This window comes from Amblyomma americanum, chromosome 3 (genome assembly GCF_052857255.1).
Source record: "Amblyomma americanum isolate KBUSLIRL-KWMA chromosome 3, ASM5285725v1, whole genome shotgun sequence".
Lineage (NCBI taxonomy): Eukaryota > Metazoa > Arthropoda > Arachnida > Ixodida > Ixodidae > Amblyomma > Amblyomma americanum.
In genome coordinates this window covers 223,342,976-223,368,487 of record NC_135499.1, presented here as the reverse complement: position 1 = coordinate 223,368,487, position 25,512 = coordinate 223,342,976, and the positions used below count along the sequence as shown (strand labels likewise).

Sequence of the window (25,512 nt, the reverse complement as noted above, 5' to 3'; positions counted from 1 at the left end):
TTGAGCAGCTTTGGGCAACGCTGTGTGCACTTAAATGAGTGCCACCAGGAAGATGGTCGACTCCACGAGCTCCGTTTAGTTTGCACGAGAGTTGTACGTGCTCGCGCCCGCAGACCAGCTCATGAAACACGCGCGTTATTGGCGTCTTCCAAGTTGAAATGAGGGGAGAGCTTCCCGGACGGTTTGCCGATCGCTCCTCCTCCGGCCGCCTTTTCAAGGCCGCCAGCTACGCATTGACTCGTCGCAAGTGCCTCCGGCGAAGTGGGTGTTTTTATCCTATGCACACTTTCATTCGCGGCTGCTGCTCTTGGGACGCGTCAGCTGCGGTGAGTGGCGCTCTTTCTAACACGCCATTTCTGCACACGCGCTGCTGCTACCTGTGATGATGAGTTTTCTTTCTTAAACCTCTCTAACTGTGCTTGGTTAAACTACCGACGCTAATATTTATTTATTTAGTCACGCTGCTGACCTTCATTCCCGGTTTGTGGGGGAAGGAATACAAACGATTCGAACGCAACAAGAATACAGAGCAAGCGTCCAAACAATAGGCATTGTAACGACCAATCGGCACAGATAGAATTATTGCAACTACAAGTTACAACCTCCTAATAGGACTCGTTCGTTGAAGTTGCTCTCGCAGGAAGTGAGAAAATACGCACCGAGAATATTAAAAAACGGCGCATTGCGAAGGACAGTTGAACTTCTAAGAAAATATTGTTTAAGATTAGTTTCAAATGATTTCTTGCAATGATTACGCAAAACATGAGATAGGCAGTTGGTTCCATAGCCCGAATGCATCCGGAAAGAAAGTCGAAGAGAGCACGTCAGCATGCAAAATAGGGAAGTATATTTGTGTCGTGATTGAATACGAGAAGTAATGGCTGAGCCACGCTTTAAGGCTAGTAGAGGATTGATGTAAAAAGTATTCAGAAAACCAAAGGGTCAAGAATGTTGTCACTCTGTATCGCATTTCCGCACAGGTCCCCCCTTCACGGCCATGTACTAAGTGACGCAATTCAACGCTGTCATATTCCAAGCAATGATTTGAACCTTTCGGTAAGCCAGTACTAGCCCTGCTACTCTTGTTCCGAGGACAGAACGCAGCACCAGAGCTGTTTCAAGGCGTACTTGCCTAAGCAGCACCTAAAAACGGTGTGGATGTCTCGGCGGCTGGATTAAATGGAGTGCATGCTTATTAGAGCACATCTCGTTCCAGGCACGCCAGAGCTCCTACAAGTTCTAACCAGCGGCAAGTACTTTGACATAAACACGCACCAAAAAGATGCGCTTTTGAAAGATTCGTACCATGTGGGTTAAATGTTCTTTGCCCACGTGTCAGACAGAGCATAACTTTAATCCAATGTGTTTTAGAGGAATCCCCCAAGGCGAAGCAAATTTGTAAATATGTAATAAGGGAGAAATTGCTCATTAGCGGCCACCGAAGAGCAGCCGTACGCCTACACATGAATGCTATACACCTTTAACAGACGCTTCGCGGTTGAAGAAAAATTCATTCTGTGTCGGGGGTTGAACCCGGGACCATCGCCTATCATCGGAAGCCGCTCTACTTGAACTGACCAGAATGGCTAGCAGAAAGTTATTACTCATTAGCATCCAGCTAAGGCCGCCATACGGCTGCATTAATTTAATCACGCGCGCGTGCCAGAAAATTACGAAAACAGTAAGGAGGGTGGACCTGTATTTTAGGACGGTATATCCTTCAATGTAAAAAGAACTGTCGACTTGACAACGCTGTCATTGTGCGAGTTAATATCGAAAAATCTGCTCAGGCTGCAACAGAACTCCTTTGGACTTAAAATAGTTAAACAGAACGTTGCGTCTAATCTACCAATAAAATCACTAGAAGGCTTTTATGAGCTGAGCGAGTTGGAAATGAGCACGAAGCCTGCAGTGGTCAGATGTCATATTTTTTTCGCATTCTCTTACGCGGTCGTTTATTTTCTTTGTTTTTTTCGCAACACAGTGGCACCAGCAACAATTGGCGTCGCCTCCATGCCACCGTGTCCGCAGCTCTGTACTGATGTCAGAAAACTGCTGCTAATGCATCAACAGGGCCTAAGGCATGGCGGCACCTATCGGTATATCGATCACGGCAGCGGTAGCCACAAGTTGCGCTCATGTATTTTTATCCGAGAGGCAGTTATGCTGGTGTACGAAGTTACTAATATTTTGAAGCTTCTCTGCAGCAGCCAGTACAAAAGCCTTCGCAACTGGTATGCCTCTCTTCAATGAAACACGCGCTTTCGTTCGAGCACGAGTAATAGCATCGCCTCCTGCAAATAGATCATTTTTGTTATTATAACAATCAGCGGCAAGCAATTAACAGGGCTCCGTTCGCGTACATCAGCTGTAGCAATAATATCCCCTTAATTTGTTTGAAAACCTCCGCGTGCACCCGCAAAATATATCGCTTTGATTGCTTCGGAGGCACTTAACTCACTAGTCACAGCCTGCTTTCCAGAGAGTCCACTTCCTTCGGAGTTTACACCACTGTCAATAGCATCAGGCTTAATTTTCTCCTTTTCCACGCACTGCATTTTTCTCAAGACTGTTACACTTTTTAAAAATGCATCTAAAAAAAGCCATTTTTGCAAGACTTCAGAATGTGCGCATGCTGCAGTATAGTTACATGCGTGCGTAACACCCGATCGGCAGGCTCAGTGGCTGCTGCACATGAAAGAAAGAAAAGGAAACACAGAAAGGAGGAAAGAACAAAGAAGGAAAGAAAGAGTTCAGGGAAGGAAAGGAAGAGGAACTAAAAATTACCGGGGACATTTAAGGAACTTAGGGGCAAGCATTCCAATTCTATCCCAATTCTATTCTGATTCTATTCTATTTATATGTAGTTGGTGCAGCTGTAAATACTAGTACTGTCGTCGATTACTGATTAAGATTTCGTATTTCTCGCCTTTGAGGAGTTCATAGCGTTTCGATCAATAGCGAGTTTTGTAACTCCGCCACTTTTTGGGCGATGACGGATTTTCGTGTCGATGAGCCATGTAATGCTTTCGCATTAATGAATAAACAAAAACATAAAGCATACGAGAGTGAAGTTTCTCTGCTTCCATCCGTTTCCCAAGGTCTCGCACGGAGGGCCGTCCAGGAGCCCCCGCTGACGTTATTATCGGTGACCTTGAGCATATAGGTGATATTGTTTGTCGCCGTTCTCTTTTGCGTAATGCATAGTCTTTCGGATCCACGCCGCCAAGGGGAACTAATTAGAACTCACCGGTGTCGAAACTCCGCACGACATTCCTAGGCGCTCCTTCCATCGATGAAAAGGCGGGAGTAGTGTGCCCCGCGTTCTTCGGGCTCTTCCAACGCCAGAAAACTCGCTCAGCATCACCCCGCCGCGGTGGCTCAGTGGTTAGGGCGCTCGACTACTGATCCGGAGTTCCCGGGTTCGAACCCGACCGCGGCGGCTGCGTTTTTATGAAGGAAAAACGCTAAGGCGCCCGTGTGCTGTGCGATGTCAGTGCACGTTAAAGATCCCCAGGTGGTCGAAATTATTCCGGAGCCCTCCACTACGGTACCTCTTCTTCCTTTCTTCTTTCACTCCCTCCTTTATCCCTTCCCTTACGGCGCGGTTCAGGTGTCCAGCGATATATGAGACAGATACTGCGCCATTTCCTTTCCCCCCAAAACCAATTATTATTATTATTATTCATCAGCGCTAGAGCGTCGAACGCTTCGAGGAGTACCGCTCTCGGTCGCAACTTCACCGGACTCAAAATTAAATTGCCGTAGCCGCGTCCAGGTGGAATCAAGCCATTACTGTCGGATTCGCGCGTGCGCCGCATCTCTATGAACCCGCTCGCCTTTGCTTTAAAGTTTCGATGCGCAAAACCTTTTTTGCTTGAGTTTCTCCCACGGAACCTGCGGCCTCGGAGCACAGCGTTCCTGCAAAGAAGCGGGCACTATGTTTCTTTGAAAGTGTCGCGAGCACCCTTGTGTCTGCATTCATAATCTGCAACTCCGTTTGAACTGATCTGGCCTCTTTGGCACAAACTCAGTCCCCCCCCCCCCCCCCATCACTGCCATATTCGGTTCAGAACACGATCTGAGCCAGAGTGTTCTTCTATCCCTGTCGTCACAGGCATCCAGCGAGCCCTCGAAGCACCGGGGTCATGAAGGAAGAAGGACGCGTGACCCTAGCGGCCTCTGGCGGCTGCGGCAGGCGCCACGAGATGCGCGAAGGGCCACCCACGCAGGGCCTTCTGCAGTGGCTCAAGGCGCTCGTGGCTGAGCTCGCGTTGTTCGCCAAGATCGTGATGCTCGCCCTTGAGCACGTGTGGGACCGGCACGCCATGTGCCAGTCGCAGGCCACCATGGAGGGCAAGACGGTCATCGTGACGGGCGCCACATCCGGTGAGAATTTCCCAACGGGTCCACGCTGACCGCGGTCGCAGAGCCGTCGTCACTTCCGGCCAAGTGGCTGGCTAACACGAGCGGCGCATTTGTTCGCCATTCTGCTCTCGAGGAGACCACAAGGAGAAGGCGAAACGGCCGACATGCAAGGCCTGATTTTCATGTCACACCTCGAGAGTATGGTGCGCGTAAACTATTACATTACAGTTTTGCCATATAAAACACTAACTAGGCGGGAAAACTGCGCTTTTATGGGAACACCTACAGAATGTAAGTGCTGAGCCCAGTTAGATGAGGCGATTATCGGGCATACAATAAAAATTGTCATTTTACCTGTTATACATATGTCTTCGATAAAAGCGAAAAACATGTACAACCCCCCCCCCCCCCCTACTGACAATTTTAGTAAGTAGGCTGTACAATTCAATTGCTCGGGCTACGACTGAGATGTAGTAAACGAGGGCGAAGATCGGAGACTTCGTTTCACCATTCAGCAACAAAGCCACCTATTCGTGCAGAATAAAAGGCTAATATATTGCTCTCGACGGGCAATATATGAGCGTAGCGTAGCTTCTAATATCCGCTAGTATTTCCGTTTAGTGCCGCTTTAATAGCGAAACTAGAAAACGGGCCTCAAAATAACTCGCCGGAAGTGCTCTAAATATTAGTCTCAAAAATTGGAGTAGGTGTCGTCTGCTCCAATCGGCAAACGCAAAGTGCCGGTGAAGGTCTCTCACACTGCTTTCTGCCCAATACAGCGTTATACAAAATTTAAAACAAAAATTGACAAGAGCTCGAAAGCCGCCTCACACGCATGCGCACTAGCACGCATTTGCCACTGGAGACGTGAAAGCTGCTCGCACCACACGGAGAGAGACCCGTGCAGGACTCGCGCCACGGTGCTGGAAAGCGCTTCTGGCCCGGTATCATTTGATTATACCACGAGCCAACTTCGCACATCGCGAAGGAGGAAAGCCGCTTGCTATTGGGGCTAAAGTATATGCAGTTTTTCTAATAAGTGGGCATTTTTGTGCCCGGGCCGACGCAGGAATACCGCACGGACCTTGTATGCTGCTCACCCGATGTGCTCTCTCGTTGAAACGAGGAAGTCCTTGACTATAAACAGCGGGAAAAACGCATACGATAACACGCCATCAGCGCTGGCGGCGTACTGAAATGAGCGGAGCCAACTGGATTCAGTCATTTTAGTTGCGTCCAATGCCAGTGGTGTTCTTTCGTACGTAGTATGTGAAAAAAAAATCCTAGTATGCTTTTTGTTTAGGACGCTGCTTTAAGCGTGCCATGAAGCAAAGCACAAAACAGAGAAACGAAGGCTCACAAGTCGAATCAAACAAGAAAAAGAGCTTATCGGCAAGAGACAGGGAGAACAGAAATACCGAGGTCCTGACTAGTAGATTTTCGTTTTTTACCGTGCATAACCACGCACAATCGATAGTAGGTGACCAAGCAATGAAAGCAAACATTCGAAAGCATACGTGAGAGTTAATTTCCAAGCAGCGCATTCAAACGAAACAGCAGCAGACATCCCCGTTCTGGCATATTATGCCAGTATCATATTTCTTTCGCGCAAATGGGCAAAGACGACAGAGCGTGACGGACACCGGATCGTTGATTGTTGTCTCTCTGTCGTCCTTTCGAGATAGACATGAACACCAACAAGCATTACCAGATATCCCAACGTATAACGTTTCTCACGATATTATATGTGGTTCCAGGTTTCACGTACCGCCTTAGCCAAAAGTGAGCAGGCAACGGGGTTTGGTTCTCAGCTCTGTTGTGGAGCCTTTACGGCGCACCTGAAGACCGAAAGGTCGCGAATGGTGAGGACAGGGTGTTGTCCTTTGTTAACGCTAATTAAAAGCTTAACAGGGTGCCGCTACATGGCTAAGAAACAAACTACATTTCCTGGTTACTTTTGGCAAAGCTGGCACTGTTTTTTTCTTTGCTGTAAATTTTCAGTCATGTGCATTTCTGAAAAGGACGAAAGCAGGCCCTTTCTTTGTGCTAAAAATTTTTAGGAAATTTTTACCTCTGCTGTTTTGTAGAAAGAAATATTGTGTCTGTAGCGGATGAATTCCGCCAGCATGACTTTTGCGCACAGCATAGCTCACACAGTGAACGTAAAACAACACATTTTTCTCCGCTGCCTCATTATATACTTTTTGCTTGTTGTTATTCACAAAGCAGCCTCGGATCTTTCAAACACAAAAGTTACATTCAGAAAGAAAGCTGGATTTTATGAAAGAATTTTTGTCAGCAGTTTTTGAAAAAGGCTGCTAAAATAAGAAGCGTTCATCATTGGGAGGTAGAGCACGTGACGTGGTCATCTGAGATGGCAACCATGCCGGAATGAACTCCACCCGCTTTCTCGGGAACTCCGCAACTCTATTCTTGCCTTTCTCGACCGTGAAGGGACAATGCAGATGTAGCAAAGCATTGATGTTAATAACGAACTTTTTTTCGTGCTGCGTGTCTTGAATACCTTCTTGGCGTGCGCTCTTTCGGCTCGTGATTCCACTGCTGCCATCATCACTACATCATTTGCATTTTTTATTTTCCCTCAAATATTCGAGACGTTCTCGGGCGCTAAAAGTAGCTAACCAGTACCTTGACGAGGCCAAAGCTATCTCTTAAGAGGCACGGCAAGGCGACAAAGTTTGCAACGAATTGTCTGCACAATCAGCAATGAAGTCAAATCACACTAAACATCTCACATGCATACCTGCAGCGAATCTTGTGCACTAATAATAGAATCGTGCATCATACAGAGAAGAGTAGAAAGTACCATTATAAAAAGAATAATAAACGGTAGCCTGTATGCAGTTGGTTAAAGGGTAAAGTTATTATATGGAACGAGGAAAACTATTAAATGTATAGTACCTATTCCAACCCCCATTTCTGGAAGAGTTACTACAGATGCGCATCGAGCGGACCCAGTAGGTGCTATCGCGAAGGCTCACGAGCGTTCTTACGCCCCAGGGGTCGGCAAGGAGACGGCGAAGGAGCTGGCCCGGAGGAAAGCGCGGGTCATCATCGGCTGCCGTAACCTGAAGAAGGCCAAGGACGTGGCGCAGGAGATCTTCGACGAGACAAAGCAGCCGGTGGTCGTCAAACACCTCGACATGAACTCGCTAAAATCTGTCCGCCAGTTCTGCGACGACGTCATCAAGACAGAGGAGAGGCTGGACGTGCTCATCAACAACGCCGGCGCCATCGGGAGTAAGTGCTTAGTGTTTGCCACCTGCTGGCAGAGACATGTTGGCGGCACCAGCGATATCTTTCGAAAGAAGAATCACATCCTGCTAGCAGTCACTGTGGAGCCGAGCTGAAAGCAAATAGAAAGCTTGAGTGTAAAAAAAATGGCTTCTGATTTACGTGGTTAAGCTAAATGTCACTTAGGTGCGCTAGCATATTCGCCTTGTTAAGCTTTGTTTATCTCCGTTTAGCTATTTTCGCGTATCACTCCGCCTTGGATCGGCATACATGCCCCTGCATGCGGAATCGATCGTTGTCTACATTCATAGGTCGAGGAGAGGCCTCATACCACCCCTGGCGCAGAGGTGCAGCGCGGTTAAGCGACCGGCCACTGCCCCGGCAGGTTGATGTGTCTAATGTCCTTTTTGTGGCTTTCCCGCCAAAACTCTGTTTGAAACAGCTTCTATTGCCCCTATATACCCGTAGCATGCATGAGTCATCACCTTGTAGAATGTTCGAGGTCTTTCCATTGGATTATCATATGGAATTATACTAGCCCGACCAACGAATCCAGCTTAATCTATTGCGGGGCTGGGCCTTCTTAAATTTCTGAGGGTCCTCACATTTTCAACGTTATCGGTGTCCTGTCACTGCTGCACTGGTGGTCACATAGCGCTGATGACGTCACGACCTTCTCAATCGCATTCGTAGATCGCGGGGAGTCCTCATACCACCACTGGCGCAGTGATGCAGCGGTTAAGCGATGCGTCATCTACCCGATAGGTGGCTGTTACTTGCAATAATTTCATTGCGAAATGCCGCGGGTGGCAAGTAGCCTCACAACACGATCGGCAGGTTGCCTCATGCCATGGCGGCTAAGTTATGACGACGTTACAAATTCATGTATCCTCTCTCGGCCAATCATTAATTTAACTTGTACCTGTCACGGTGGGCAGGTGGTTGTGACGTCATAATGTCACGTGACCTTTCTCGACCAATCAGGAAATTCTGTGGCATAGAAGCCGCAAATTTTTTGTGACACGACAACCTAAACGCTATGGCATTAAAAAGCGAAAATGTTCCAAGTTACTCACCTCTGTTCACTTAGCGCAGCTAAGAGGCGCTTGCGGGCTCCTAACTTACGCCACAGCTAACAGCAGTAAATCTGTTCAGTGAACAATGCGGACTTCGGTGTGTACGTAAGAGAATGCAAACCGGCTTGATACGACCTGTTGCCAAAACAGAGCAGCCAAAACAAACTTGTTCCTCAATGTACGCAACGAGAAATTCAGTGAGGACGCCCTTTCGTCCGCAACGCAGTCTTCACGAAGAAAAAAAAATATTGTACGTAAACTTCTGGAATCAAGAAAATTTAGGCTTTGTAATCTGGTTCAGCTTAGAAAGAGTGCGTGCGAGAAGTTTTTGAATTCTAAACGTAAAAAGACGCTCAAAGGTTTAAGTGCGATAGTGTAGTGATTTACAAGCTCCTCCCGCTTCAGTGATCAACTTGACACGGACTGCCAATTACGTGGGTCAGCTGCGAAGCGTGACGTCATTCCACGTCATTTTCTCGTAAAGAAAACAACAAAAAAGTCACGTGGAGGCTCATCATTTCTTTGCTTGTGTCTATTTCAGCCTTCCTTTCTCCAGCTTTTTTTTTTCTCCGCGCAGAATTTGGTATTAATGACGTCATGGTAATGTGAAATGCCTGTCTGTTTCTTAAAGGTTCGAAAAAGATGGACTTTACTGAAGACGGCTTCGAAAAAATCTTTCAAGCAAACTATTTGGCCCCTTTTCTGCTCACGGTTCTTCTTGTGGGTAAGGATTGTTTCGTGTATAAGGTTCTCAGCTCAGAAAATGCATGCTGATATACGGCATCGGCAGTGTAACCTGACGGCACTAATCACTTTACCTCCTCACGATGATACATTCCATGGTTTTAGGTTTAATATTAGAAGTCATACCTGTCGAGGGAGGAGGGGATTCTTGATATGACGAAGAATGAAGAGTTACGGTGGAATAATGACTTGCAGAGGCGTTATGATTTGCTCACTGCGTCGGTAAAGCACGAATGTCGAGACCGTTGTGTTTAAGACCATGTCAAACAGAATACGACAGGCGCTTCTCAGGAAAGCTGAAATAATGCCGCACGCCATTAATATTGGTAAACATGGTGAACAGTTAGATAATTTCCGCGCACATCCGTCACGTATTTCATGCTGGCTTCCTTGTTCACGAGGTGCCTACATTCTAACGAGAACACACGAGAAAGTTAGGTACCATGGATTGAAAATAAAGTAAAGCTTTTGAACGTTTATTACAAGACGGCAGTAAGCGTTTGTAAAGTTAACGCTCACTCTTAGCTCCACGGCCATAAGCCCCAGGATATTTCCATCTTTTATATATATTTTTTTTTTTCATTTTTCACCTTTCAGCACTCTCGTCCTGCCACGCTATCTCCTGAAGCAAACTAAAAAAAGCCTAGCGGTACACTCTAAACACTAATACGCCCCTATAAGGAAGTAAAGAAGGAGTAAGCTGTCCTCCATTTTACTCCCTCCTGTTTAGAGTGTAGTCAGTGTGGGATGGACCCATCCATGCACGTACTACATACATGGTGTGGAAACATTATACGCTAATACCTTCTCTCGCGTAATGCTGATAGAAAGATGCAATTGGCCATCTCCCCGTCCCTGTATAATGTAACCGAAGTTTAGGAGGCCATTTCTGAAGTGTGGTCGTGCGATCTTCAAAGGCGGCTTGCGGATTCTGTCTGTTTAAAGAAGTGCTTAATGCGTCATTCCTGTAGTCAAGACCTTTGCCTTCTGTACCTTCGCTCTCAACGGTAACTAGTGAGGCTGATCGTGGTATGATACCTTGAAGACCGTCGGTATACACAAGTAGAGCTGTGACGCAGTTAGTGTGACTGGTCGGTGAGTAACTGTTCAGATGCCGTCGTATGCTGGTGCTTAGCCCTATTCTCGCCTGCTCTGGAATCAGACTGCATTGTGTTGACTATAATACAACTGCGCTGCCAAAATCTACGTCGCTGAAGCTCAGTCGGGAATACTTAAATGAGGTGTCTCTCGTAAGGCTGAGACGAGAAGGCATAAAGGAGCTCTAAGAAAAAGGCAACTAACCATGGTTGACCTCGAAATATATTATGATCTGCGTTTTGTTGTTATCCTTAATCGGAGATAAAAGGAAGAAACGCTTTGAGATAGAAAAAAGAAAAGCGAGCACGAAGTTTTTGTTCATTAGCGCACACTTCAAAGGAAAGAGAAATGACAAAACGTTCGCGGAATCTGCGGAACGTTTACCGCTCCAGTTACAAGTTGCAGGTTTCAGCATTTCCGCTCAATGCACTGGCTGTAGAATGCGACGTATGTTGTAGGTAACACGAATGTCATTGTGAGAACAGTAGCTCTCACCAGCAATTCCAAAGTGAAAAGGCCGGCGACATGTGAAGGCCGTACCCATTCATTTGTGGTTCACAGATCTGCTGAAGACGAGCTCGCCGAGCCGAGTGATCAACTTGGCCTCTGACTACCACCGCCTGGGCAATGTGGGCAATATAGAGGACAAGGCGCGGGGCATCAACCTCGTCTCCAACCCCACGGCCATATACGGCAACGCCAAGTTGGCTCTGTGCATGGCCAACGTTGCGCTGGCCGACAGACTCCGGGGCACCGGTAATCCGGCCTGCGGAAGCTGGCAAAACATCTTATCCGCACGCACTCCTGTGTTCTTTCGCTGAAAACAAGACGCCACCACTAGCCTGTCTTCTGCGAGCCCGTTCAGTGGCACAACTTGGGGGAGGGAAGCAACGGGCCCGTGATTAGGTTACGAATGAAGGCTTCGCCGCACTGTGCGTAATACTGTTCTCTCAATAACACACTGCCCTATAACTTCCGGTTTCGCCTCACAGGTTTTTGAATGGAGATTTTGGCTCGAAAACATCTCAGAGACCTAACCCTGAAAGTAACACATACCCAGGGTAAATGTAAATAATTTGCACGCTTTTAGTTCTTGGCGTTACAAAAAAAAAAGTGCGGTAAATTTTACTTTATGAAAGTATGTGCGAACTGTCGTCTTCTGGGTTCAGAACGCTTCACTAACCTGATGCACCAAGCAGCTCTCTTTATTTTTTCTTTACTGCGTGACCAGATGCAGAACGGGGTAAAGAGTGTACCTGGAACAGCAAAAAAAAAAACGCGCCAAGCTTTCTTAATTGCCTGCCTACACAGCAACAGGAGATGCGTATGCCCAAGGGATTAAGTCCTTTCAATACAGCTCTTATCCATTCACACAAAGTTTATCATATTTTCCCCTATGTGGCGCAGCTTAACCGGCAGCTGTTAGTGTGGGCTTCGATACACAAGGGATTTGCACTAGTTGGCTCTATTGGATGATAATGGCGCCATTTCTGTGCGCGCGAAGCGAACGTTCATCGAGGGACACTAGGGAAGCTGTGGGGCGGTATTTTTGAGAGAACAGAATCATAGCGCACAATGAAGCCTCCAGCGCACTGAATGTGAATGCCGCCTAATCACTCTCTCCAGCCCCCTCTTTTGTTAATGTGGCCATCAGCTGGCGCTTTTTTCTTCCCACCAAGGGCAACAGGCGAGCGGTTATTTACTGTTTCTCTTCGAAGCTATAACTGCTACAACTGCATAACTTCACACAAGTCGCGAAGAATAACAGGGAAGTGAATGAAATATTGGCACCTGACGGAAGTGTGTTTCAGGGCCGTAAACTTCTTTACTTAGGTAGGTAGCATGCTGCGCACACGCATAAAAATAAACTCTCAGTAAACGCAGTTTTCATTTGATTCTCGATGCAGATTCCACAAGCACGAAGCTTAAATGTTACTTTTTTTTTTCTGCCCCTGTTTTCACCTAGTAGCCCTTGGTTTCAAGTCGTTCTAGGCATTTTTCTTACATTGCACTGCTTCGGCGACTCTTGTGGGGATCTGAAGCCACCTTCGTTCCTTCAAGACGACATACGCAACAACTGTGGACGCCCGCCGCCTATTGCGATCTTGTTCAACCCAGTTACAAACTCTTTAAAGCAATGTGGGCGCTCACCTTTCCAGATGAGTTATTCAAACATTAAATGCGCATTGTCATCGTACCAACTTGGCCCGCGCAACACGTTAAGGGCGTTTATTGGTTAGCCTAAATTCCAGAAATGTTTTCCCGCAGTCGCCTAGCAGGGAACGGCTGTGGATTTACCTTTTCATTTATCTCGGTTATCCTCGCGAATACACAAATGAACACACGCGAAAGATCTGCGACTTCGCTCTTGTGGCCGTATTTCGGTGGCGGCTTTTTCTCGGCGGAGTTCTTTCGTGCGCAGTTCGAGGCAGCGCTATAGCAAGTGCCCTTGTCGCAGGCGTGACGGTCAACTCCGTCCACCCCGGCGCCGTCAAGACGCACATAGCGGACGAAGGACCGGGCCTGCGGAAGCTCCTCTTCGGGCTGGTCCTGTTCATGAAGGGCAAGGTGAGCAGCCAATGGACAACGCCTCTCTTTCTCTCGAGGGATACAGTAATGGCCCGAGTGGCCGGTGGTGAATTTATTTCACACCGCGAAGGAGACGCGGCGAGAAAGGAAAGCTTCTGCCTGCTTACTGTCCTTCCTCGTGAAAGAACTGTAGCGCTCTGGTCCGTGTCTTTTGCACTGACTTGTTGTGGCATCATGTGAAATAATAAAAGACGATAACGGGACGATAGTCGCATACAACTCAAGAACTAAGTGCCCGGCAAAGCACCCCCTTCCAGCCGATGGCGTCGGCCGATTTTCATGACCCTGCTAGCGTGACAATGCAGGGAGTGGCCGATAAAAGGGGATAGTCCCCTCCTTCCATGGTGGGGGGACATCCCCTCCCTGCATTGTGACGCCGCTCCTTGCATTGCCAAACTAGCAGGTTCATGAAAATCGGCCAACGCCATTGGCTGACAGGGGCTCTTTTGCCGTGGAAAAGCCGCATCGTCCTTGAGTTGTATCCGACTATAGTGTCCTGGTACAGAATCGTTTCGCTAATACTGCTACCTTCAGTCGGCCTTTGAAGGGCAGCCTCTCATAATAGGGGCTTCTACAGCGAAGCTGTCAACGACTCACTAGTGGCGTGATCGGTTCCGTTGGCGTAACACATCACGTGACCGTGACGTGGCGTCGCGGGACCGATCAGATGCCGTTCTGTCATCGGTCACATGACATAACTTGAAGTGACCGGTGATGTCACCGTTCGGTGCTGGAGTCTTATCGCGCATGACCATGCGTTGCGTGCGACCCAGGTTGACCATGAGCTTTAGTGCGGCGGCTGCGCAGATTGTTTATTACAGCGGTGCGGGGGTTCAACGTGCGTGGAAGACGCCGCGATGACTACACGATCTCCCAGAACGACACCCCCATAGCTATCGCTGCGAAATAACTTTTTCATTCAACCGCAGAAATCACTCAGAACAGCTGCGCTGCAATAATTCATTACCGAGTATCGAAATCGTCAAGTGCGTTATTTTTCTTTCATTCGCCTTATCTGTGTCTCTAATTGCAGATGCTAGCCACCAGTGTAGAATGACTCAAAGCTCATAGCAGTTTTTGGTGGTGCTACCTTCAGTGCTGTGTGACCACCGCGGCTTCGAGATTGCACATAAAGGTTGAAGACTGTCACTGGTAGCCATTCATAAGGCCTAGTGGCCCAGGTGCTTTACGTACGGCACACTGGAAGCGTCGCGGCGTGGTAGCCTAAGCAAACATTTACCACTCGTTCCTTTTCTTCTTACCTAGGAATCGGCCTGTGTGTAGCCTAGTATGGGCCACAGACAGTGCATTCATCTCTTTATGCTGTGATATTTCCTGATGGTTTCCAGGTTAATGGAAGAACGATTTTGACGCATCGCGAGCGGTGCACCTAGAGCACGGACTGCCGCTCTTTCTTTCCTTTTTTCTTTCTTTCTTTCTTCTTTCCTTTCTTCCTTTCTTTCTTTCTTTCCTTCCTTTACTTTTCTTTGTTGCAACACAAAGAAGAGATAATGAGAAAGACAATGAGCTCGCTAGTACGCTGTTAACAGATGAGCAGTTTTGAGCTAAGGATTTACGGCGTAGTTCCGGTGTCCACCGACATATGTGAGACAATTACTGCGCCATTTCCTTTCCTCAAAGACCAATTTTCATTTGTCTGGCCGAGATGCGCTGCTGTGCGCTCTGCTGGAGTGAAATGCTCGACAGATGCCCTTGAAGTTACGATAAAGGGGGGCTTCTCAGACATGCGTTGCCCGTCCACTGCGTAACAACCACACCCCTTCACTGTTCGCAGACGCCGCTGCAAGGGGCGCAGACACCCGTGCGGCTCGCCGTCGACCCGGACCTGGAAACGGTGACGGGGGAATACTTCGAGAACTGCGCCCCGGCCGAACCGGCCTACCGCAGTCCGTTCCTTGCCGACCACGACCTGGCAGACCAAGTTTTCCGCTCGTCCCTGAAGGTCCTCGATTTCCACTGGGTTGGCGTCTAAGCACCTGCAGTAGTGAAGTCGTGAGCCGGGCTCATGCTTCCGCGAAACTTCCGTCTTGTGACATCGCCCTATAAGTCCTAGCTTCGTTTCTTGTGGACTCATTCGTTCTTTTTTTTTGTTACGTGTATATAGGTAGCATAGAACTCGCAATAAATTATTTTTCAATGTTCTCTGGTTCCACAGCACAACCACCGTTGGTGAGCGAAAGACAAAGCGCTGGTATGAACACCCATGTTGAGAAGTTTACGAGTTTAGCCCCATTCCTGCTCTAGGGCTTGTATCTTTCCTTCCGGGATGCTATCGGCATATGACCTGTCCATATATGCAGCTGTAATGGAATGTAAAATTTCTACCCAATGCACAGGTAAGCTTTTTTCAGAGGGAAGAGCTCTACTCCACCCATGCTGAGCCTGAAAGTCATCTGGCTCTTGGATTTGACCTCTAACCAGAGGCGCGCACGATGTGCAAAATTGCGCGTGGGAAGTGCCTCGATCTTCTTCATCGACGCCATACCTGCGCGCTGAGCAGTCACGTCCGCTGCTCCTCCTCGCCAGTTGTGGCTAGAGGTGTGCGCCGAGGCATCGTCGAGCCGCCGCCGACTGCCCTCGCTGCGCCGCCGCCGCAAACAGATCGGCGCGCCCGCCCCTCTCTAAATATGAATATATTTTAAGAGCATGAGCTCTTACCACGGTGTAAGAATAATTTTTTGCACCGTGGCTCTTACTCATCACATTTGGAGATTTCGTGGGGTCTGCTACCACCCTGAGATCACGCGCCATCTGTGGCAGCAACTAGAGAACAGCCTTTTAAGAGAACTGTACTTTTTCGAAAATATCTACAGTGCTAAGAACTCTTTTTGAACAAGTGGTCTGGTTTCCAAGGGCATCACAATTGAGCCATCATTGTACAGGTATCACATATATGCAAATGACATTTCAGTGAACAATTCGCGGACTAGAGTGAACTAAAGAACAGAACGTCTCGCATTGAGACTTGTAGCGCCGTCTACAATGCATAAATTCGTTTCACTATATATACTCCGACAACAAGGGGAATCCATCCGGGGACAGTTGTGTACCGAATTTGGTAGGCAAATAAAGCCCTACGGGTTGTCGTAAAGAAATAAAACCACGATTAACTAGTAGGTAAACATTGTATACATGTAATTACTAATTGAAGCATTACCATATCGCACCGCAAGCCGAATTCTAGGTCCACCTTGACCCCCCAAACGAAGCCAATTCACTTTGGGACGTTTTCTGAGGAGGCACAATTCGAATTCGACAGCGGTAAGGCACCCGTGTGCTGTGCGATGTCAGTGCACGTTAAAGATCCCCAGGTGGTTGAAATTATGCCGGAGCCCTCCACTACGGCACCTATTCTTCCTTTCTTCTTTCACTCCCTCCTTTATCCCTTCCCTTACGGCGCGGTTCAGGTGTCCAAAGATATATGAGACAGATACTGCGCCATTTCCTTTCCCCAAAAACCAATTATTATTATTATTAAACGTTCATCGTAATTTCTCTGATAGATGGCGCTAGGCGTCGATCACTCCGCTAGGTGGAAAAGTTTGTTTACTTTTCCGAACCGCTCAGGGTTTTCTCCACTGGCCCCTCTAGATGCGGAAAGACTTTCGTTTTACGCACGGCCAATAAAGCTAGCGCTCGTAACTTCAACGTCTTCCAGACGGTGGCGGCCTTTTTCCCCCGCAAATCTAGCTGCGTCTGAGATTTGATTTTGTCTTCTTTAATTCTTTTCCCTGTCAGGGGCATATAATCATGTCAAGGAGTCAACATGTCAAGTGTTTTGCAAATGAATCAACACAAAACAAACAATAGCAACCCTGCTCTCCGCGCGTCTACGCATGCGTATCGTCAACAGACAACGCAACGTGGCATTCCGAAACTTCTTCAAAAGTGCAACATGGCGCAACGAGAAGAAACAACGGATGCGAAACGTCGAAATCATGACTTGAGGGTCGCGGGCACTGCACGTGGCTGCGAGTGGAATCAGCAATATGTACCAAAACGGCATCAACGCATAGTAGCATATCTGAGCTAGAAAAATGTTCACCCACTGCAAAAAAAAAAAAGTATTTTATTTCTTTTTATTCCGGGAAAAGGCCATGAAAAGAACAGTTACTTTAAACAAATGGTGATTAATATTCAGAAGAAGTGATTTCACAAACTGCCCGCACGGAAATGTTCTGTTATAACATCCATTGATTGGTTGACAGGTAAAGGGCTGAACAAAGCAAAAGTTGGTCACAGAAGAGGTCTGTTACGTAAAGAATAATGTATAACCAACGAACTCATTTAGAACAAGTGTAAGTCCGATTAACATATCGAGTGTCACGTGCGTCGGTACTGGCTTAACAATTCTAAACGAATTCACTGACTCTGAGCAACGGAGAAACACCTGTAAACCGAAGTATAGCAAAAAAGAAAACAATTGCGACTACGACGCAGAAAACAAGAAAGGTTCTGCACGTTCGTGAGCAAGAAATATATATCAACACAATCAACGCACGCGCTTGTGATATGTGCCTAATTTTTTTTTTCAATATGCCGCCTAAAAAAACTAAAGATTTAGAGAATATTTTGCATTTTTCTCAGTCCTCAACCCCTCTGTGTTCTGAGCCCCGAAAAGCCCTAAAATTTCAAACAGTTTAGCAAAGAAGGCTATAGTGAAATAGCTTTTTATATTTGTGGTTTATCTTTCCACGCCACCGTCGAAAAATGGCCTTGCGCCGCCGCCGATGAATACCAGGAGCCGCGCCGCCGCCGCCGCCGACTAGAAACGACCGCCACTCCGCCGCCGTTCGAAACCGACACGGCGCACATCTCTAGTTTTGGCATGCGATGTGTCACGTGATTCTCTCTTGCGCTTGGCAGTCACGTCCGCCGTTGCGCCGACCGGCGCTCTGGACGCTAGCTCTTTCTTGCACTCGTGGCACGTGATGCATCACGGTATTTGCTCTCGCTGAGGTCTTGAATGGATAAAGATGAACCAAAGCTAAACCGTGTCTAACCATGCTAAACAGAGCTTTCGCTCTGTATATCCTATCTCAGGTGAGTTGAGCCACAGCCACTTTTTTCCTCGATAGCAGCGCTGATAAAAGAGGAGGAGGAAAATCTATCCACAAGGATGAAACTTCGACGCATACGTTGGGAAAGGGTTGCGATAAAAGGGTTAAGAGAGAGCAGGTTAAATTCTGCCGGGCAGGCCGGCTTCACACGAAGTCCCAATGGCAGCGAAGCACGGTACAAACGAAGCTGAGGTTTTTGGCAGCCGGATCCGACTGGGGGTGAAAAAAAGGCTTAGCGCCCATCGGAATACATGGAAGCAAAAAGTTTTCAAAGCAGCTTTCTGATTTCAGTGTATACCTGTGATGACGTCCCTCCTTGAAGAATATCCAAAATCATCCTATAACAGGTCTTGGAAGTATGAAGCGTCATTTCAAAGGTGACGTATGTTTAAAACACCGCGAAACAATTTTTCTCATTTGACTCAGCAACCATGAAGACGATCGTTCGTTAACAGTTGGCGAGCGCTTTGACGAGTATGACACCGTACGCTTCGTCATTCTGAAGCAATCTTTTTAAAATGGCACACTAAATGTGTGTTTTGAAGGTGGACATACCGCAGGTGGCGCTCTATCTGCTTTGAATTTTCCCTGAATCGTGCAAGGTGGGGACGTTATATTCAGTGGTAAATACTGCCGTCCAAACGATAGCAAGGTTTACATTGAAGACAGTCCTCAAACAGCACGATAAACGAACTGCGGACTGTAGCAGACGGCTAGCGCTGTTACTCAAATGAATTCAAATTCAAATTCACTTTATTGCCGTCGAAAGAAACAACGGAGGAGGCTCGATCAAAAGGTGAACCAAGTCCACTTGACTGCGTTCGAGCCCCCTTTTTAAAAAAAAAACATGGCATATAGTAATGACAGGTAAGTATTTCAATAAAACATACATACTTGCATTTAACAGTATCAGGTGAACAGTGTACACAACAGCAGAAGAGAATAGTACAAAGCAGTGAAACAATAGAAAATAACCCTTAAAAAGCATCATGCATATTTATACAATTCTATATTAAGTGCAGTAAATGTAAAGTAGAGAACGAAGAGCTATTTCTTAATCGCAATACAAATTAGTGCTCCGCGAAGGGAGAGATTCTGTTCGGATGTGGAGACATAAGGCGTGCGACGCTAATCTTGCTGGCGCAAATTAAGCGCAGTAGCGCCGACCTGTATTCGGAGCCTTAGGCTCCAGCGGCTTCAGCGTTTCATGAAGAACGGTAAATCTCACACACAAAACGACGTGGCATACCGGACAATTCCGGACAAGATCATTTTTTTAGCGGGAAAGAGTAGGGCAGATGTCTGCCCAGACCCCACAGATGCGACATGCAGAGGATGTGGAAGCAGAATTCAGCAAGGAGAAGAACATGCCTGCACTGTGAAATGTAAGCTATGCGGCGGAGAACATCTGCTAGGAGACAGCCGCTGTAAGAGAATCTACAGGACCACCACACATAATAAAGGTACGGCATGCAGAGCAAGAAGAAAAGGAGCAACCCCGGGCCAACCCCGGGCAAGAGGAAGGAGCAAGACCAGAAATGGACCGGTAACCCCCAATGGACACTCCGAGAAAGGAAGATCCTCCGGCAGGAGTCAAAGCCGCCCGAGAAGTCAGAGCAGAGGAAGAACCAACACACAAGGAAGAGTGTTCAGGAGAGCAACAGCGGAGAACGAAAACGGAGAAGGAAAGAATGGCGTGACCTTCGCCTCTATCGTAAAAGACCACAACGCAAGCAAGCCGGGACACAGCACCGCTGCAGTGCAAGACGTGGTCAGCGTAATGAAGGAAGAAATGGGGAGGTTGAGACAAGACCTAAGGACTCTCGGAGAGGAAACCAACAAGCTGAGAATCGAGGCGAAGAGCTTGAAAGAAGCTGCAGAAAGAAAAGAGAAACCACCCACCGCTCAAGTATATTTGACCCCCAGGGAAGATGACATGGTGGTGGAACAAGCCAGGGCGCCAAAGAGAAAGGCAACGAAAAAGGAGGGAGACGCTAGATGCGTAACCATACATGATCAACAAAGATTTATGGAAAAAATCACAGAAATGTCCTCCAAAATGGAGCAAAAGTTCGCAAAGATCATGGACGTCAGGCTAACAAAGCACACGGCCAAACCCCAAGCTTTAGAGGAGTATATCATAGCAAGGCTAGAACCCCATGTAGATAATCATGGACAGGAGCAATAAGGAATCCGTGACATGACAGTGGAACTGTAGAAGCTTTGAAAATAAGAAGGCAATAGTACAACAATTCACGAGAACCAAAAATCAGGCACCCATGGCAATAGCTCTTCAAGAAACAAGTGGACCTGCAAAACTCCCCGGGTACAACACCTTCGATGACAGTCTGGGAACGAAAAGCAGAGTAGCCATACTGGTCAAAAGTAATGTAGCGGCCATAAGCATGAGGCTAACAACAAGGAAGCAATCGCAGTTCTGGTCGAGTGCATCACCGGCAAAAAGAACAGAGGGAGCGTCTTCATCCTAAACATATATATACAGCAGATCTCAGCAAACCAGGACAAGATTTGCGACTTGCCGAAGTAGAGCCATGAGAATAGCAAACGGCAAAAAGAACAGAGGGAGCGTCTTCATCCTAAACATATATATACTGCAGATCTCAGCAAACCAGGACAAGATTTGCGACTTGCCGAAGTAGAGCCATGAGAATAGCAAACGGGAAACCCCTAATTGTCATGGGAGATTTCAACGCCAGCCACACCAGATGGGGGTATCAAAAGATTGACGCCAAAGGAAAAATGTTAAATGACGACATAGAAGAACTGGAATTAAAGTTGCTCAACCAAGAAGGCATTAAAACGAGAAAAGGAGGAAGTAATCAGGTGGACACTACCCCTGATCTAACCCTATCCCACTCGGCGGAAGATGCCAAATGGAGATGCACTAGGGAAGACTTCGGGAGTGACCATTATATTATAGAAGTAAGCATGATGATCAGCAGTAAGCATGATGATAGAAGTAAGTATGATGATGAAGTAAGCATGAAGATCAGCATGGAGCCCAGCAACAGGGTCAAGGATAAGATCACGGACTGGGACAAGTTTAGAGATCTAGCGGAAGAAAACTCAGACTTAGAAATCAGTAACATAGACGAAGGGTAAAAGACGTGATTGGAAGAACTAAGAAAGCCACCAACGAGGTTGAAACGGAGGATGCAGGGATTGAGCCGGACAGTCACCTGTTCAAGCTTTGGAAAAAGGAGGAAAAGCTAGAAGCGAAAAGAAGAACACCTAGGTGGACAAGAAACGTAATAATACAGCTAACCCTACTCAACCAGGAAATAGAAAAACATGCAAGTTACCTGGAAAGACAAAGATAGATGGGAGAACAAGTGCGATGAGCTCGACAGGAACATGGGAATCACCAACACCTGACAACTCTTCAAGCTTCTGATAGACCCGGAGAAAACCAAGAGTGCCACCGGAAAAGAACAGGAAATCACGAAGCACTGGTACAAAGGGATGGACGAGGAGCTGACAAAAGAAATAGTGGACAGGTACGTACCCCAGCCACGGAGGCTAGATATGAAGACTATAAAGGGAAAGCTTACGAAGAGCTAGAGGGACCAATCAGAGAGGCCGAAGTAAGAATAGCACTTCAGGGACTCAAAAGAAGATCTGTCCCAGGACTAGATAAAGTCAACAACAAGATGCTGAGGAATCTGGATGAGGGAGCCATAAAGAAAATAACGGAACTCTTCATTGAAGTCTGGAGCAAAGGAGAAATCCCGGAGACGTGGAAACATGTCAACATCATACCAATGCATAAAGCAGGGTATAAACCTGGATTAGAGAACTTAAAAACGATCTCGCTAACATCGAGCCTAGGAAAAGTCTTGAAAAAGATAATCCAGAAGAGAGTTTCAGACTATATGGAAAGAGAAGGCATATGGCCTCACGAAATGGTGGGCTTCAGGCCGATGCTAAGCACGCAAGATACAATGCTTAGACTGGAGAAGGACATCATCAAGTGCGCCAAACAGGAAGTGATAAAGGTCGTCCTTGGTATCGACATGACCAAAGCCTTTGACAATGTGAAGCATGACATCATATTAGAAGAAATTAACCAGCTGAACCTGGGAGAAAAAGTATTCAAGTTTATCAGGTCTTTCCTGAGAGACAGCCAAAATCAGCTTCCAAGGAGTGGAATCTGTAGAGCATCCAACTTGGGAACAGAGGTACCCCGCAAGGGGCTCTAATCTCGTCAATTCTCTTCAACCTCACCATGAGGAGGTTGGTGGATAAAATCAAGCAAATCCCAGGATTAGAAGTAGGAATCTACGCAGGCGATGTAAACGTTTGGGCCAATATGAGGGACAAGAGGAAGCTAGAAGAAAATCCAGCTAGCAGCGGATACGATAAATACCCATACAGAAGAGAAGGGACTCAGTTGCTCGCCGCAGAAATCCGAACTTCTGATAATGGGCAGAAGAGCAGAACACCAAGATATTAGAATAGAGCTGGACGGGAGAGAAATCCCAAAAGTAGAAGAAATGAGGATACTGAGTCTAATCATCAACAAGGCTGGAAAGAACGCCACTCCGATAAAGAAACTCAAGGACCAGGCGGATAAAGTCTGTGGGATGATCAGAAGAATCACCTACATAGACAAAGGCATCGGAGAAGAAAATGCAATAAGAATCACCCAAGAATTCATCAGCAGCAGAGTGTGCTACGCACTCCCCCATATGAAACTAACAAAAGGAGACAAAAATAATGTAGAAATCATCATAAAAAGGTGTGAAAAAAGAGCGATGGGACTTCCGATTACAATACCGGACACAAAGTTAGAAGAAATGAGCATGCTGAATACGCTGGAAGAATACATGGAAGCAACGAAGCAAGCGCAGAAGGCAAGACTCGCCAGGACTGCAGCAGGCCGAGCAATATTAAAAATGGCAGGAATAGAAGAAGAGGAACGAGCCTCTGGAAAAACGGCTCAAATTCCTATGAAATTAATGGACAAAATCACCGCGTCCAACATTCTGAGAAACATGCACCCGGAGAGGGACATTAACAGAAGAATACTAAGAGCAAGCGCCATAGAAAAAGAAGTCCGGCCCAGACCGCACCATGACACTGTATACACTGATGCCGCGGTGGGAATCTACCCCTTCACAGCGTCGGTGGCCGTAGAGGCGGCTGGGAAATGCAAATGTGACATTATAGCCGCGTTAGCACTCACCGCTACCAAAGCCAAAGTCGTCATTAGCGACAGCAGTAACGCGGTGATGAGCTACTCAATGGGAAGAATCGGCAAGAAAGTGGTCGAAGTAATAGAAGGCGCAATTATAAACAGATATGTAAGAATAGCACGGATCCCACCACATACTGGGGATCCAGGCAATGAAGCCGCAGATAGAACTGCTCGTCTCAGTATTATCGAGACGAGGGCTGCGCTACGCTGGAGCAATCAAGGTAGTGGAAGCGGAACACTATACTCCAAGGGAGGAGATGGCCACGCAGAGGGAGGACAGAAGAAGGCTGCCCATTCCAGGCAGGAAGGAGCTAAGCTACAGAGAGTGCAAGATATTAAGAAGACTAGAGGCGGGAAACTACCCCTCCCCAAGATGGAGGGCATGGATCAAACCTAAAAAGAAAGAAGAAAAGGCCCTAAGCCAAGAAGAGAAATGCATATTTTGCGGAGAAGTGGCCGACATGGACCGCATGATCAGAAAATGCGAAGAAGCTCCAGGAAAAAGCAAATATGAAGACGATGAAATTTGGAATTAAGTATTAGGAAGCCCAGACTCTAGAGTGCAAAAGGAACTGACCCAACCGGTGGCAGCTGCAGCATCACTTAAATTTAGGTGCTAGTCCAGTAGTGAATAAACCCCCTACTCCTCTCCCGGAGGCCTGCATGCCGTGCCGGAGGGGGTAGGTAGGGGGGCCGGTTCAAACAGTAAAGGTTATTCTGAATCTGAAGAGTTTATGAACGAAATTTTTTTCATATATGGTTAGATTTCACTATAACCTCCAATATATCCGCAGAAAACAGAAATGCAGAACATTACTGAAAATTTCTGGCGGGCCAGCTGCCAGAAAATTTGCGTTTTTGAGCAAAAATCTTTTCAGCCTTGTAGCTTTTGTTTTTACTGCTGCATTTACGTACGCGGTGAAAACGAGTTACACCGATAGCCTTCGGGTTCTAATGTGCTGGTGCTGGCATAATGAGTGGCAGATAAGAGTTCACACACACGTCCAGCATTTTTGGACGAAAATTTTGAATACTGGGAAAATTGTAACGTACTGTTAAGGAAGAATTGAAGGTCCATTCTCCTGATGCGTAGCAAAATCTCTACATCAAAGATTTTTTTTTTCTATCGCTCGCAAGGAGCAGTTAAGACTGGCATAGAAAACCAATGGAGAATGCTTTTCACGATCACAAAAACGTTAACTGCAAAAAAAAAAACGAGAAATGCAAGCCTGTGGACGGGACATCTGCGGATATATTGATTGTTAGAGTGAAATGTTAAAATGTGAAAAAAAATGCGTTCGTAAACTTTTTCCCGTTCAAAAATGATCTTGTCCGGAATTGTCGAATATGCCACGTCGTTTGCGTGTGAAATTAAGGGTTCTTCATGAAACGCTGAAGCCGCTAGAGCCTAAGGCTCCGAATACTGGTCTGCGCTACTGTGCTTAATTTGCGCCAACAGCCCAAGCGTCGCCCTTCTCGTGTCTCTCCATCCGAACATCGAGCGCTCTTCATTTGAGTAACAGCGGTTAATTACTTTAATGTACAGTGCATTTGACGGCTTCTATTCGACGTTTCCGCAGTTTGTGAGAAGCAGTTTTCGAAAAAATGGCCGCACTTTGATTCCTCACAATAGTAGAAGAAATGCACCTAGGAGGTCACAATTATTATTTCAGTACGATTCATACTTATCACTATCTAAGGTTATAATCTGTAAGTTGCTAATTACGTTTTCATTGGAGGTGGTTTTAGGAGAGATGCGCGTTTCGAGCCTCCTGAGACAATGCCTCACCAATCACAATCACATTCAGCATCACCACCGCCACCATCAGAAGCAGCAACGTTCAGTACAGGCTTAATCATCATTGATGATCATCATCATCGCTCGTGGCTCGGCTAACGAAATGCATTCCGGAGGAGACATGTCGAATCACACGGCAGGTTTTTTGGATATCTCTACATCCGTTATTAAGCGCTTAGCCGGACACATTCGTGTTGCACACAGAATAGGCGGCAAATGGCTATCGGCAGTTCAAGACTTTGCCGGAACACTTGAGCTTCTTTCGGCGGTCCGTGAGAGCGCTGG

At 46.9% G+C, this 25,512-nt stretch overlaps 1 protein-coding gene across 2 annotated transcripts; it reads left to right on the top strand.

Moving 5' to 3' along the window:
- The first annotated feature begins 246 nt into the window (after positions 1-246).
- On the top strand, positions 247-15,292 carry LOC144126203 (retinol dehydrogenase 13-like). Of its 2 annotated transcripts, XM_077660210.1 has the most exons (8): positions 269-326; positions 981-1,056; positions 4,118-4,389; positions 7,390-7,629; positions 9,331-9,423; positions 11,103-11,297; positions 13,000-13,109; positions 14,926-15,292. In XM_077660210.1, the coding sequence occupies exons 3-8, from the start codon at positions 4,149-4,151 to the stop codon at positions 15,121-15,123; spliced, it is 1,077 nt and encodes a 358-aa protein (XP_077516336.1). In that variant the 5' UTR covers positions 269-326; positions 981-1,056; positions 4,118-4,148; the 3' UTR covers positions 15,124-15,292. The 2 variants fall into 2 exon arrangements, with proteins under 2 accessions (XP_077516335.1, XP_077516336.1); XM_077660209.1 differs by lacking the exon at positions 981-1,056 and having other exon boundaries at positions 247-326.
- Positions 15,293-25,512: the final 10,220 nt, after the last annotated feature.

Coding starts and splice junctions, on each gene's coding strand:
- LOC144126203 (XM_077660209.1), top strand. CDS start 4,149: ATGAAGGAAGAAGGACGCGTGACCCTAGCGGCCTCTGGCGGCTGCGGC. Junction 9,424..11,102: donor GCTCACGGTTCTTCTTGTGG/GTAAGGATTGTT, acceptor TGTGGTTCACAG/ATCTGCTGAAGACGAGCTCG. Junction 13,110..14,925: donor TCCTGTTCATGAAGGGCAAG/GTGAGCAGCCAA, acceptor CACTGTTCGCAG/ACGCCGCTGCAAGGGGCGCA.